Source organism: Dunckerocampus dactyliophorus, chromosome 11 (genome assembly GCF_027744805.1).
Source record: "Dunckerocampus dactyliophorus isolate RoL2022-P2 chromosome 11, RoL_Ddac_1.1, whole genome shotgun sequence".
Classification (NCBI taxonomy): Eukaryota; Metazoa; Chordata; class Actinopteri; order Syngnathiformes; family Syngnathidae; genus Dunckerocampus; species Dunckerocampus dactyliophorus.
This window is the reverse complement of record NC_072829.1, coordinates 28,165,334-28,179,733: the sequence shown is the minus strand read 5'-3', so window position 1 is coordinate 28,179,733 and position 14,400 is coordinate 28,165,334. Positions and strand designations below refer to the sequence as shown.

Below are 14,400 nucleotides of genomic sequence, written 5' to 3'. Positions count from 1 at the left end.
ACCAGTGACCAAAAGGCCACCGGTCTGATCTACCGATTGCCTGCAACCGGATCATGAGCGAGCTCAGATGTTCGATACAAAATTGAGAATTTTTGTTTTGCGTGATGGCTCCCTCTTGTGATCATTTCTAGACCCTGCCTTTCATTTGTTGCCACCAATGCCCACCTCAACACACTTCAACTTTTTCCAACTACAGAAAGGTGCTTATTTCACAAGCTCAAGCTCCCCTTACATTGCATTTGACTTCAATCCACTTTTAGACAATTCAAACTCTCAGTCAAGAAAACAAATGAACAGCAGTTAGTCTATAGCCACCAAGTAACTTTAGCTTATTTGATCATATACATTCCATAATGTGGTGTACATAGTGATTGTATAACTACATACCTTTATCTTTGACCCGTTTCTCCACTTCGTCATTCCTCTTCTTTCTAAATTGTGCACCTGACATGTTTGAGACTCTTGGTCTCCGATATAATATAATATAATATAATATAATATAATATAATATAATATAATATAATATAATATTATATAATACAATACAATACAATGCAATACAATACAATACAATACAATACAATATAATATAATATAATATGTTTTATTTTTGAGCAATTACTGTTGTAATTTATGTTTCTTACCTTGTAATTAATCTAAGGTCCGACGCCCAGCGGTACCCGCACCCTCGCTTCTTCTGTGGTTTGATCATAGACATCACCTGGTGGATGTTTGATCACCTTTGACCAGCATGGGGCGCGAGTATCTCGCCTGTAGAGGGCGCCCATCTGCCACACATATTTGCTGACTTGATGAGGATTTGATGAGCGCTGAGCATTAGTAAATGGGATCACTTTTGATGCACTACACTGCTGATGAGGACATCGTACAACTTCACGTCAAAAAAATCCGAGCAATCCCTTTAAAAACTTCAAGGAGGGAGGTTGAATTGTTGAGAAATAGGCACAAGGTTGCCCAAGAAAGTCCAGTAAGGGTCAGGACTGTCTCCAAAAGTTGATTTAGCTGCGGGATCAGGGCGCCACCAGTGCAGTGCTTGCTCGGGAATGGTAGCAGGCAGGCGTGAGTGCACCTGCACGCACAGTGAGGAAAAGACTTTTGGAAAATGGCCTGGTATCAAGAAGGATGCATAGAAGCCACCCCTCTCCAGGAAAAACATCAGGAACAGACTAGTATTCTGCAAAAGATACAGGTATTGGACTCCTGAAGACTGGGGTAAAACCATTTTCTCTTCTGAATCCCCGGTTTGACTGTCTGGGACATCCAGAAAAAAAGCTGGTCCAGAGAAGAAAAGGCGAGTAAAGAATCCAACAGTAAAGAATCCAGAAATCATTCATCTGTGGGGTTTCTTCTCAGCCAAGAGAGTGGGCTCACTCACGATTTTGCCTAAGAACACTGCCATGAAGGAAGAATGCTACTAAAACATCCTCTGAAAGCAACTTCTCTCAACCATCCAACAACAGTTTGATGATGAACAATGCTTTTCCAGCATGATGGATCACCTTGTCATGAGGCAAACGTGATAACTAACTGGCTCAGGGAACAAAACATCAACATTTTGGGTCCATGGCCAGGAAACTCCCTAAATCTTATTCCCTTGGGGAACTTGTGGTCAATCCTCAAGACGTGGGTGGCCAAACAAAAATCTGCTAATTCTGATAAACACCAAGCATTGATTATGCAAGAATGGGCTGCCATCAGTCAGGATGTGACAACGCTGCAGTTCACAATGCCCGCCTGACAAACGACCTCTTCCAGAGGAATAACCTTATCATCTCCCGAAACCATCGTACCTGTAGCCAGCTCTGGGCTCTCCAGTGGGAGTTGGAGAGGAGGATGTCCAAAGCAACTGCTGGCATGAAGGAATAAGATAACTCTTTTGGACCATCCTGCGTGTTCCCCTGATCGAAATCCAATTGAGAACATTTGGGGATGGATGGCAAGGGAAGTTTACAAAAATGGACATCAGTTCCAGACAGTGGATGCCCTCCGTGAAGCCATCTTCACCACCTGGAGCAACATTCCCATTAGCCGCCTGGAAACACTGGCATCAAGCATGCCCAAACCAATTTTTGAGGTGATTAACAAGATTTGTTAATTATTTATGCCCTCACACCAGGGATTCTGTCCTCCAGATACTATAGAGTGGCTGGTGGCGTGGCAGACAGGGCGGATCTACCAGGTTGACTACGCCCAGGAAATACAGTTGATAAACGACACTTCACAATGGTCAGGTGACACTTCTGAGGAAGACTGCAGTGGATGGATCGGAACATGTCAAGGTATAACACCATCTAATATACCTCAAAAATACTTGTTTGTATAGAAGAAACTAACATATATTCAATCGGACGACTAAATATTTGTTTTCATTTACCATTTAAGAGCACCTCCATTTTCAGGGACCCGGAAACATCTCTGGAAATGTAACTGTCATTTAGACAAAAAACTTGTTGCTTGTGTTTTTTATCATTTTTATTACATTAAAATATATGTCAAAATATTCAACACAGGATGCAAGAATCAGATTTAATTTTGCTTGAGCTGATGTACTAATTTAACGGATTTCAACAGGATTGTATGAGGCTACAGCACTACGGAGGCTTTTGTGCACTTTTCCCGTTGTAGTACTTTCGTAGAGCACGTTGTGTTGGTCATTCTATCGAAACAGTAAATGTTCAGTCAGGTTGAAGTCAGGCCACTCCGTTTTTTTCTAGGTCATCTGTGACAATCATCACTCTGTGGTGGGGAGAGATGTAATCATCCGTTGCGTACGTCTTCCTGATACTTAACCCCGTGTCAGCACAGATGAAGTCCATCTGATATGAGACAAATTCTTTGTGTACGTGTGGATAATTTAATCTTTCATCAATGGCGATCACTGTTTCAGATGCAGCATGAGAAGTGATCAGTGATTGGCTGGGAGGATCTGCTCTATAAAAAGAACGCATGTGATACAAGAGCATAGACGTGACAGCATCTGGCCATATGTGCGTAAACAGGAAGGCCCTCGTCACATTTGATTTACGTTCCATACTGTGTGATTGATGGACATTAATACAAAATCCATTTCTTCTTTTTCGGCAGATAAAGGTTGGGACAATGTTGATGTGTCAGAAATGGTTGGGGGTGCGACGAGCCCTCTCCCTGGTCACGGGCCTGGTGGAGTGTCTGTGCTTTGCAGGAATCCAGTTTGGCTGGGTGTCACTTGTTTTCATCCTGAAGACGCAGGGCTTCTTCAGCTCACGTTCTGTTAACACCACAGGAATCAATGGCTCGCAGGTCTTAGGTGTGTTTGAAATAAAGCAGGGGTCACCAACTTTTTTCCTTGCGAGAGCTACTTTTAGAAAATGAAAATGGCCACGAGCTACTCATTTTTGTAGAAATGATTTTCATACCTTATTTCAACCCAAACAGATCAAATATGCTTGTTTTAACTAACATTCACAAAATGCTGGCATCCATAACTCACATTTTATGTTTCACAATACTTTTCTTTCTAGTGTTCTTTCATTATTAACTGAAAACCTGAATGAAAAGCAGGCCTGCGGGCACCTCATGTGGTCGTGGGGGGGCTACCTGGTGCCCGCGGGCACCACGTTGGTGACCCCTGAAATAAAGTGTTTATCGGATAAGTCTGTGATTCCCAACCACTGTGCCGTGGCACATTACTGTGAGATCATCAGGTGTGCTGTGGGAAATGATCCAATTTCACTTAATTGGTCCAAAAATGATGATTCATTAATTACAAATAATGTACAGTTGTGGCCAATAGTTTTGAGAATGACGTGAGTATTAGTTTTCACAAAGTTTGCTCTGTCTCTCTTCTCTCTGCACCGCCCATTGTCTTCTGCATCCTGATTGGCTGTAGACCATTGTCAATCAATTTCCTTTGTGCTGTCTCCTGTTGTGGTCATAGCTACCAAACTAGCTAACCGTGTGAGCTGCTTTCCAACCGCCAATACTGTCAACAACTGAAGAAACAGAAGCTAACCGTGTGAGGAAAATATGACGACAGGAGCAATATATTTTAACAAGGATACAAAAACGCTAGACAACGGCACAACGAGGCATGGTCATAGGAGTCACTTAATAATTCCTTGTGTCCAACCTAGTAGGTCGATTGTTAAAATTCAAACGAAATTTGAACTTGGAGAGTGTTTAAACAAGACAGATATGTGAGAAAATATTAATGCCTGTCTGAGAAAAGTGTATAAAGTGTATGGTGAGGGGTTTTACAGCCTTAAAACACATATAATAATTGTAAAAAAATATAGTTGGCCACGGGTTTCACTTATCGCGGGCTATTTTTGGAACCTACCCCCCGCGATAAACGAGGGAACACTGTATATGCCAATTGCCATCATAAAAACTGAGGCAGCAGACTTTGTGAAAATTATTATGTGTCATTCTCACAGGTTTTGACCATGACTATAGAGACAGAGACGTCTAAAGATGGGCAGAACAATAAATTGCTTTTGCCCTTGATAGCAGAAAGCACAAATTTAACCTAACCATTATTTTTGGTGTACTGTATATAACTTTTGTGACATTTTTATTTGGTATTGTGCTGCAACATTTTGAAATTGAAATGTGCCTTGGAAAACACTTGTCTAAATGTTCCTCCTCTCCATCCCCGTGCGTTTGTGTGTGTCAGATTGCACTGGACAGGATGAACAGTTCTCTCTGGTCTTCACCATTGCATCCTTCTTGAATACATTCGTCACTCTCCCAAATGGTTTCATCTTTGACCGCTTTGGAACAACAGTGGCTCGACTCTATGGAATGTGAGTGCACCTTGAGCCCGTTTTTACTGTATTTTATTAACAAAAGGATAAATGCCAGGACAGGATGATATATATTTGTATGTATTAACAGCTCCAAATGAACTGAAAATGTAAATCAGGCTAAAGGATAGCACATGTGTCAAAATTCCATTTGCCTAAAACTAGTCTCTTTAATAGTAGCAGAACATGTAAATCACACTTTAACTGTGTTAATATGAGCACTGAGCGGTTGCGTTAAAATAGTTTAAATTTAATCCACGTTTTGAGTGTATTCATCGGAAAGTGTCAGAGTTATGTAGTGCCCTTGAACGCATCATCGTGTGAACAGCGCCTGGCCAGCACAGAGAGCACAGTGCTAATCAGGAGCCAATATGGAGGTGTTCATCATTTGTGTGCATTTATGAGTTTAATGATAATGTTTTACTGCAAGGCTGAGTTACTTGGCGTGTTAGTGATAATAAAATACACTTCTTGGTTTTTTTTGTCACACTGGATTGTCAGTGCTTGTGAAGTAGGTTGAAACCAAAACATACAGAAATACTAAAATACCCCTTGTTCATATCTGTTGGTATGCCCGAGGGAGGGGCCTGGGGGGTATTTAAAGAGAGGGTTGCTGCCCTGTTACTTGGTGGGAGTAGGTTGGATTTGAAGGCTGTTGGAGTGCGAAGTGTGAGAAGTTACACTGCTGGTAACGTGCTCTTGTATTTTTGTTTGCTATTTCTGGACATTTTTGTTGTCTATTTTTATTTACCGTAAGTTTTTGCCCTGTAAATATTTTTGGGCGTTTTCGCTGTACATATTTTTCCACTGCTTCACACTGTGTGGGACTTTTTGGGTGTAAATAAAACAAAACTCATCACCACCAGTATCGAATGAGCGAACCCGTGACAGTGTATACTGCATTAGTAAATTTCCACCAAGTAGGATTCCTTATTTATAAATGGAATATTTTCGTAGTTAGAGCATAGAAAACCTGTTTACTACGTATGATACCACTGATTTAATTTCTGATCCGATACTGAGTAAAATTCAGGCTGGTATCCGCGATACCGATCCGATTACCAACACCTGGTGACCAGTAGAGAATACTCTATATCACATCTCTAAATGCGTCTTCTGAATGCCTTGTATTGGTATTTTCATTTATTCGTTTAGCCATTTTTGTGCTTGAAAATACGTAAAATTGACTAAAATATGTATTTTTCTTTACTAATAGGCCACCACAAAACGTATTCATTTTGAAAAGTCATGACAAAGTAAACTTGTGAAATTCAGGCCTTGAGGTGCAGAGGGAGCACTAGTCCACCATGCAGCCATGCATGATACAAATGGAGAAGTAAGACATGAACGTTGTCAACTTCACCTGCACAAATATAACATGAATACTCTCACTGCTATCGGTCTATATCTGTAGCTCGATAATGTACGAAATGTCTTTCTTTAGATGCCTTCACCTCACGGGTACCTTGATGTTTGCCTTCTCAACTCCATGTCATAAATAGTATCTCTCCCATGCCTATTTCATGTATAAAAATATAAAAAGGTCCAGAATATTGAAATAACACTGACATCTGATATCAGGTATACAATGTTGTTTGTCTTTTCCCATCAGCTCTGTCCAACCTGCTTTTTCCATCTCTTTCCTTCATAAGTGTGGGTGGCATCATGATGTTCTTCACCAACATGCAGGTAGGTGGATACTACTTTATCTGGCAAATCCATGTTTGGTCATTATTATTATATAAACTTTTATTCATTTTGTTTTTGGCCCATATTTCAAATTTCTTTTTTGGGGGTTTTATTTTGTAATGCAAAAAAAATGCAATTTTAATTTAAATACAGTTGTCCCTCAGTTATAGCACTTAATTGGTTCCAGACCCGATCGCGATAAGTGAAATTCCACAAAAGTAGGATTCAATATTTCAATAATTCAATAATAAACGGATTTTTGGGGGGTTAGAGAATAGAAACCCTGTTCATGACTTTCTAAACACTGGTTTTAACATTATTAGAGCCCTGTAGACCTGAAATGACACTCCAATAGTCACCTTTACACTACTGTTCTTTGTTTACATCACATTGCTCAGGCTACAGCCGGCGCTCGCATAACGACCTACAGAGATAACTAGTTAGCCTCTCCAATTTACTTTTTCTAAGCTTAAAGTGTTTCAAATGGAGTGAGGAAGAAGGACAAAGAAGCCAAAAACTTACCACTTCCACACGGAATGAGAGGAGAACCTTTTTTTTCATTTGCTCTCAGCCATGGCATGTCGGCTCAGCTTTGCTGGCTCATTAGCCAGTCTCCATACAGTGGGAAAATTAATGTAATCGAACATCATGTCTCATAACATTGCTGTCTTTCAATATTTTTTGAGTCAACCACAAAACAGCGATAATTTATTCATAAACCTTGATACTGTACAGCGAAAGTTGAACCACAGTACCTCAACAGATGTACAATTGCAGTTTAAATAAAATTATCGCAAAAAATACATCTCACACAAGAGGTCAAATGTTGGGAGACCTCAGTGGATTCCCACATATTCACGTTTCAGAATTTGCATTTAAAAAACGCGCCAGCCCGGTGAGACATTTTCCGCGGCATATTTTGCAGGGTGCAAAACTTATCTCAGTCTCACAACGACAGGTAAGACCCCTCGGCAGCCATGCTTGTTTTGGCCGTCTCACTCCGAGCCAGTTTCCTGTTCCTTTCTGCCTGCAGCATCATTCACGTGCTCAGGACCGTCTTCCTGTTTCCCAGAACCGTGATACCGTACCCTCTTCCTGCATTACGTTCTTTAGTGTGTCCTTCGTTCTTGCGCTTCTCCAGTAAAAAGAGAATGCTGTGGTCTACGGTGGTTTTCAATCTGACCTTGAAAACTTCTAATAGGTTCATTTTGTCAATATGTTCAATTCCTAGACAAGTTTTTTAGGTGTCGTTTTTAAGAAAGTACAGATGATAAGCAACACACCACAGTGACCCTTCTGAAGACTGCAGATGACAGTCAAAACACACATCTGCTGCAAAGCCAATGGATACAGCATCAGCCATTAGCTTCTTGACGTGACCCGCAAGCAAACACCCAAGACATCCGGCAGCCGCACACCCTCCGCCGAGGAGCCCGCCCGCCGCCACCTTTGCGCTCCTCCACATTACCGCCACCCCGCCCGCACCACCAGTGATGCCCTGATAACCCACCATGCCGTGCCACCCCGAACACAGCCAAGCATCTGCTCAAGCATGCGCCGCGCTGACACGGCGAGCAGACCCCCTGCCGCAAGTCCATAAAGTCCACAAGCTCCCAAACTCTGCACAGAAACACAGCCACAACTGCCGCTCAGATTGACGTGACAGAGATTGTCCGCCATCTCCTGGTGTCAAGTATTAACTACACGTGGCACCATAGCAGCAAATTCAGCAATGGTGTCACTTTGGCGCTTAAAGGGCTATATCGGCTTTCACTATAGGGAAAAAAAAACATACCGATATTGACCCATATTACATTTTTATGCCAATATATGGGTAGGCCGATATTATCGGACGTCCCTAGTAAAAACATATCAGAAAATAAGAAACTGAGCATATAGATAAACATCCATCCATCCATCTTCTGCTTATCCAAGATCTGTTTGTAGCGGCAGAAGCCTAAACAGGGAAGGCCAAACTTCTCTCTCCACTGCTACTTCGTCCAGCTCCTCCTGGCAAATGTCGAGGCGTTCCCAGGTCAGTTGAGAGACATAGTCTCTCCAAGTTGTCCTGGTTCTTCCCTGAGGCCTCCTACTGGTCAGACATGCCCTGAACACCTCCCCGGGGAGGCGCCTGGGAGGCATCCTGACCAGATGCCTGACCCACCTCACCTGGCTCCTCTCAATGCAGAGGAGCAGCAATTCTAGTGACAGTGCTGCTCACCTTACCTCCAAGGGAAAGTCCAGCCATCTTATGGAGAAAACTCATTTTGGCCACGTGTCCTTTTGGTCACCACCCAAAGCCCGTGACCGTAGGTGAGGGTAGGAACGTAGATCTACCAGTAAATTGAGAGCTTTGCCTTTGAGCTTAGCTCCTTCTTCACCTCTTCACTGCAGGCGCTGCACCAATCCGCCTTGATCCCACGTTACAGATAAACATGGTGTCGTAAAAATGAGGAAAGACCTAAAGAAGTGGTTTGACACATTGTACATGTACATTGTCACACTCTCTCACACACTATTGTAACTTTTGACCTCAGGTTGTCCTGTGGAAAATTTAAAAAGCCAGAAGAGTGTGCCGACACTCAGACTACAACAGATGAAAGGCAGGTTGCAAAGGAGGAGCCGGCAAAAGCAGGTATAGTGCTTCCATAAACATATGCAGTCGTCCCTCGTCATATCGCAGTTTGAATTTTGGGGCTTCACTCTTATCACGGTTTTTCAGACATGTATTAATAAATCATGCTGTGTCATGCTTGAATACCTACCTAACCTTAACCACTACTCATTAGTTACTCAGTAGTTCTTCATTAGTTCCTTAGTCACTACCCTAAATTTTGTGCCTTAGTTCCTCAGTAACTACTGTCCTCATTAGTTCCTCAGTAACTACTGTACTCATTAGTTCCTCAGTAACTACTGTCTTCATTAGTTCCTCAGTAACTACTGTACTCATTAGTTCCTCAGTAACTACTGTCTTCATTAGTTCCTCAGTAACTACTGTACTCATTAGTTCCTCAGTAACTAGTCTAAATTTATGTGCCTTAGTCATTAGTTCCTCATTAGTTCTTCATTAGTTCCTCAGCAACTACTGTGTTTTTGCGTACCTTATTGTAAAGTGTGACCCTTTTATTTTGTATTACTTCCGTTTTGCTCCGTCCTGGTTTCCTCCTGTTTTATCTTTCTGTTCTCACACACATGCTGTCAATTGCGTTTTGGATTATTTAGGTGAGCCGGGAGCGTGAGCCGTTGTCGGAGCATGAATTAATGTTGCTGCTCTTTTGTTGGTATCCTGTCGCTGCATGGAAGCAACAATGAATAAATATACATTTTTACCTGCAATTGGATGTCAACTTTCGTATCCTGGGGTCGCTGCCACAATGCCTGTATGTGTGCATTCACTTCTGTTGCAGAGAAAACCTTCCGTGAGTGTGTCCTGTCCAGATTCTTCCTCTTTGCCTTTATTTGGTTGTCTGTGATCCAACTGAGAGGTTTTCTGTTCATTGGCACCCTCAACCCCACACTACAGAGGTTGACCGGTGGAAAGCCCTCCCTTGGTACGCACGCACACATACACACACATACACACACATACACACACACGGGACATGCAAGTCTTGTAAACTTTTGTTTGTACTATTGCAGCCGCATCCTTATTAAGGTAAAATGCGTTAACTGAAGGAACAGAGGAATCATGATCATGATCACGGCTGTGGCTGTGTTAAATAAGAAAAAACATTTTTTAAAGAAATAAATTGCGTTCTCTGGCCGTAGACAATAATACAGTATGAAAATGACTTCCCATTTACCATTACACTCAAAATGATTCAACCCTCATATAGAAACCTGCAGTAATTTGCAATAAACAAACTTAAATAACACTGAATATTACAAAATGTAATGAATTAATGTATTACTAATATTGAGTGCATCGCCAACGTGTGTGCAGTTAGCTGCTACACCAACGCCTTTGCTTTCACACAGCTGACTGGGTTGCTGTGTGCTTCCTGGAATGGCCTCATCCTGGACAGACACAAGCGTAAACCCCGGGTGGCAGGTGATGGAGATACACCTCATCACTGTTGCATACGGAATGAAGCATTAAGTACAAAAACGTCTGACCTAATCTCCAGATATCATGCAAGTCTTATTGCAACCACATAAAAGGAGTAACAATATTGTGTGGTGTGTGTTTGTGTAGAAATTAGTGAACAAGAAGCAGACCTGTGGTCCACGGTTCTTTCTCTCTTCCTGACGGCGTTGATGGCGTTGGTGTTCTCAATATGCGCCGCCGTCCCTGTACTTCCACTTCAGTACTTCACCTTTGTGATGCAAGTGCTCACTATCTCCTTCCTATACGGCGGCCTTGCAGCGTTCATCGGTGTGGCGTGAGTAAACTTGCTCAGATTGGCGCAACAAGTCCTTGAGGAGTGACTCGTGCAAAGATACATACGCACCTGCATCTTAGGGGGCACTCATGCGAGGCCTTTCATACCGTGCTGCCCCCTCCCTCATACTGATTGTGTTACAGCCCATTTGCTTGTCCCATCACTTCTATTCTGCTATTTTACTGCAATGTCCTTGACTTTGTGGATTATTTTCAGTCTTAATTTGAGTCATTTTGATGATTTCTCATGTGCAAGGTGACAGATGTTATGAATTACTTGTGATAATTAATAATATAATTACACGTCTTTATGAAATGTACAGTCATGGCCAAAGGTTTTGAGAATGACACAAATATTAATTTTCCCCAATTGTGCTGCCTCTGTTTTTATGATGGTTTTATGATATGAGGAGTGATAACATGAATGACAATTGATTGCAAAGTCACTAAAACTGACTTAATCCCAAAAAAACCCATTTCTACTGCATTTCAGCCCTGCCACAAAAGGACCTAAATCAACCATTCATCAGATAATTAAGAACGTCAAGGAAAGAGGTTCAAATGTTGTGAAGTAGGTTTCAAGGCGCCTAAGAAAGTCCAGCAAGTGACTCTCTCCAAAAGTCGATTTTTCTGCAGGATCAGGGCACCGCCAGTGCAGCACTTGTGTCCTTCTCTAAACTTTTGGCCACGACTATAGTCGGGCATGAGCAGGCGTGCAGTGGGTTTGGATTATTTTGAGTCATTTCATTTATTTTATGAAATGTATCCATTATCATGAAGAATGAGGGGAATAGTCACATTACAGTCATTCAATGACGTCCTGGTTCATTGGACTAGAGAACTAGTCAATGATCACACAATTTAAAGGGGTTTCAATTTGTATTAAAAAAGTCAAAGCGATATATTTGGTTACAGTGCTGGACTCTATCATCAATGAGGAAGAGAGCCCAGAATGAAAGTACACTGTCTATACAGTTGTCCATCGTTTATAGAGGTGAATTGGTTCCAGACCCCATCGTGATAAATTAATTTTCACAGTGTAGGATTCACTGTTAATAAATGGAATATTTTCTTAGTTACAACATAGAAAACCTGGTTGACTTTCTAAATACACTTTTTTAAACATTATGAGAGCCCTGTAAACATAAAATAACACCCCTATAGTCACCTTTGCACGCCAATTATTTGTATACATCACTGCTGCAGGGACTCGAGATGGCTGCTAGCTAGCGAGCTAACAAGCTAGCAAGTGAAAAAGTTAGCCTCAAATTTATTTCTTCCAAACTTAAGAAGGCAACAACTTACCACTTCCACACTGAGTGGGAGGAGAACCTGACCCCTGTAAACATAAAATAACACCCCTATAGTCACCTTTGCACTCCAATTATTTGTATACATCACTGCTGCAGGGACTCGATATGGCTGCTAGCTAGCGAGCTAACAAGCTAGCAAGCAAAAAAGTTAGCCTCAAATTTATTTCTTCCAAACTTAAGAAGGCACCAACTTACCACTTCCACACTGAGTGGGAGGAGAACTGTTTTATCCACTCAGTCATGTGGGGCATGCCATGGCTGACTTAATGACATGAAGGCCTTCTATGAGAAGCTACTAAGCTGAAAAAAATGCACTGAGCTCGTAGGCTGAATCTATAAGTGTAATATCTAACAATACCAAAGGTTGTTAGCCAGCCGGTGTGTGCGTCTTTGTCGCCGAACATTACACTCGGTAATATCTATCTATTCCTGAGCTGCCTGAGGGTTCATGACTCTGCTTCATTGACACCATCATCTTAACATTTGCAGCATAACCTTCTCAGCCTTCTCTGTTGTTCACTTGCCCACTCTTGCGAAACGATCTGAGTTGATTCTGCAGAAATTGTTTACGGTCAGTTTGCATGTACGATATAAGGCTCGAGACATTTTCCTGGAGAAAAAATATCACATGACTGTACAGTATCATTTGGGTCCCTATGGTATTTCAGGGGATTTTTGAACTTTGTCAGCACAACATATAATATTTCTAACCTTGATTACAATGGACACTGCAGTAGTGAGATGAAATGTTCATACCCTTTCATCAAAAGTCCTGAAGTACTTGTGTCTCCCCTCCTTTGACTGTGTTATGTGGTCATCCTTACAGGTGTGTAGTTTCCCACCACGTCACTTTGGCAAGTTGTACGGGCTCATCCATGCTCTGGGAGCAACGTTTTCTTTACTGCAGTACGCCTGCTTTGCAGTGGTGGATTCTGTTCTGGAGGGAGATCCTTTATACGTGAGTGCCAGCTGATGGTGTATTAGTTTGCCTGATTGATTAAGGAGGGACTGGCAAACTGGCAGGACGATGTTCTTATTGTTTTGTGTCAACAAACAATCTCTACCTTCATTTGTCTTCATCCTTCAGCCACCCCCTCAATGTCTTCCTGCACTGTCGAAGTCTTGCATCCCAGCGAGCCAAACAACAGCTTGAACAGCAGTAAAATGAGACTCGTTAGAGACCTGAGTGAAGTTGGCCCCCGACCCCACGCAAAACTCTGGTCAAATAGTCTCATTTGTTTGTTTGTGCGTTTGTGCTGCTTTTGTTATTACAGTTTATTTAATAACAAAATAGCTCCCCATTTGCTCCATGAAACCAAAATAGTCTCTTTTGTTTGTGCTGCAGTTGTGCCTGTTTTGTGCAGTTAAAATGATTGTTTGTGCTGTTTTCATTTTTGAGGTATTACACATTTGTATGGGTCAACCAAAGTTCACCCAGCCCCCCATTTGCTCCATGAAACCAAAATAGTCTCATTTGTTTGTGCTGTTTTGTGCAGTTAAAAAAAACATTTGTGCTGTTATACTTTTTGAATTATTAACGATTGACATTTTGGGCTATTACATAATCATCCCCCCGACATGCTCAGAATGAAACCAAAATAGTCTCATTTTTCCCTCTTTGTTTGTGCTGTTTCGTGCAACCAAAATGAACGTTTGTGCTGCTTTCGTTTTTGAGATATCGCACATTTGTTGTAGGTCAACCAGAGTTCACCCAGCCAATTTGCTCCCAATGAAACCAAAACAGTCTTGTTTGTACCGTTTTGTGCAGTTAAAATGAGTGTTTGTGCTGTTTTCTTTTTTTTTTTTACCAATTTCTTTACACTCAAAAATATGACCGCACTAACTGTCATTTTGTTGCTTGTCTTAATTTTATTTATTTTGTATTATACTGATGATTATATTTATTGTTCTGTTCTGCTTGTTTCTATTTAGTATTTATTTATTATTATACTGATAAAATCTTAATAATTACATCATCATATTGTTACATTACCGTATTATTATTCTGTGTATTAAAAATGACATATGGAATGCAGGAAGTGAATCATATGTACTGCATGAGACGTGGAACGGATGGGGGGGGCAGGATTAAATCAGCTTTGCTGCTTCCTGCTCCTTTTGGACATGTGGAATTGTGAAATGAATCATGTGATGTATTCCGTTGTAACTTGCATGCATGTTCAAATCAAATTAAACCAAACCAATTTTAATC

The 14,400-nt window shown here is 41.4% G+C and overlaps 1 protein-coding gene across 2 annotated transcripts; it reads left to right on the top strand.

Moving 5' to 3' along the window:
• The first annotated feature begins 1,669 nt into the window (after positions 1-1,669).
• On the top strand, positions 1,670-14,303 carry LOC129189974 (equilibrative nucleobase transporter 1-like). Of its 2 annotated transcripts, none has more exons than XM_054792223.1 (11): positions 1,670-2,095; positions 2,154-2,300; positions 2,909-3,008; positions 3,106-3,307; positions 4,676-4,805; positions 6,418-6,494; positions 9,032-9,129; positions 9,902-9,913; positions 10,018-10,045; positions 13,015-13,146; positions 13,276-14,303. In XM_054792223.1, the coding sequence occupies exons 4-10, from the start codon at positions 3,121-3,123 to the stop codon at positions 13,020-13,022; spliced, it is 540 nt and encodes a 179-aa protein (XP_054648198.1). In that variant the 5' UTR covers positions 1,670-2,095; positions 2,154-2,300; positions 2,909-3,008; positions 3,106-3,120; the 3' UTR covers positions 13,023-13,146; positions 13,276-14,303. The 2 variants fall into 2 exon arrangements, with proteins under 2 accessions (XP_054648198.1, XP_054648197.1); XM_054792222.1 differs by lacking the exons at positions 13,015-13,146; positions 13,276-14,303 and adding exons at positions 10,473-10,593; positions 10,690-10,947.
• Positions 14,304-14,400: the final 97 nt, after the last annotated feature.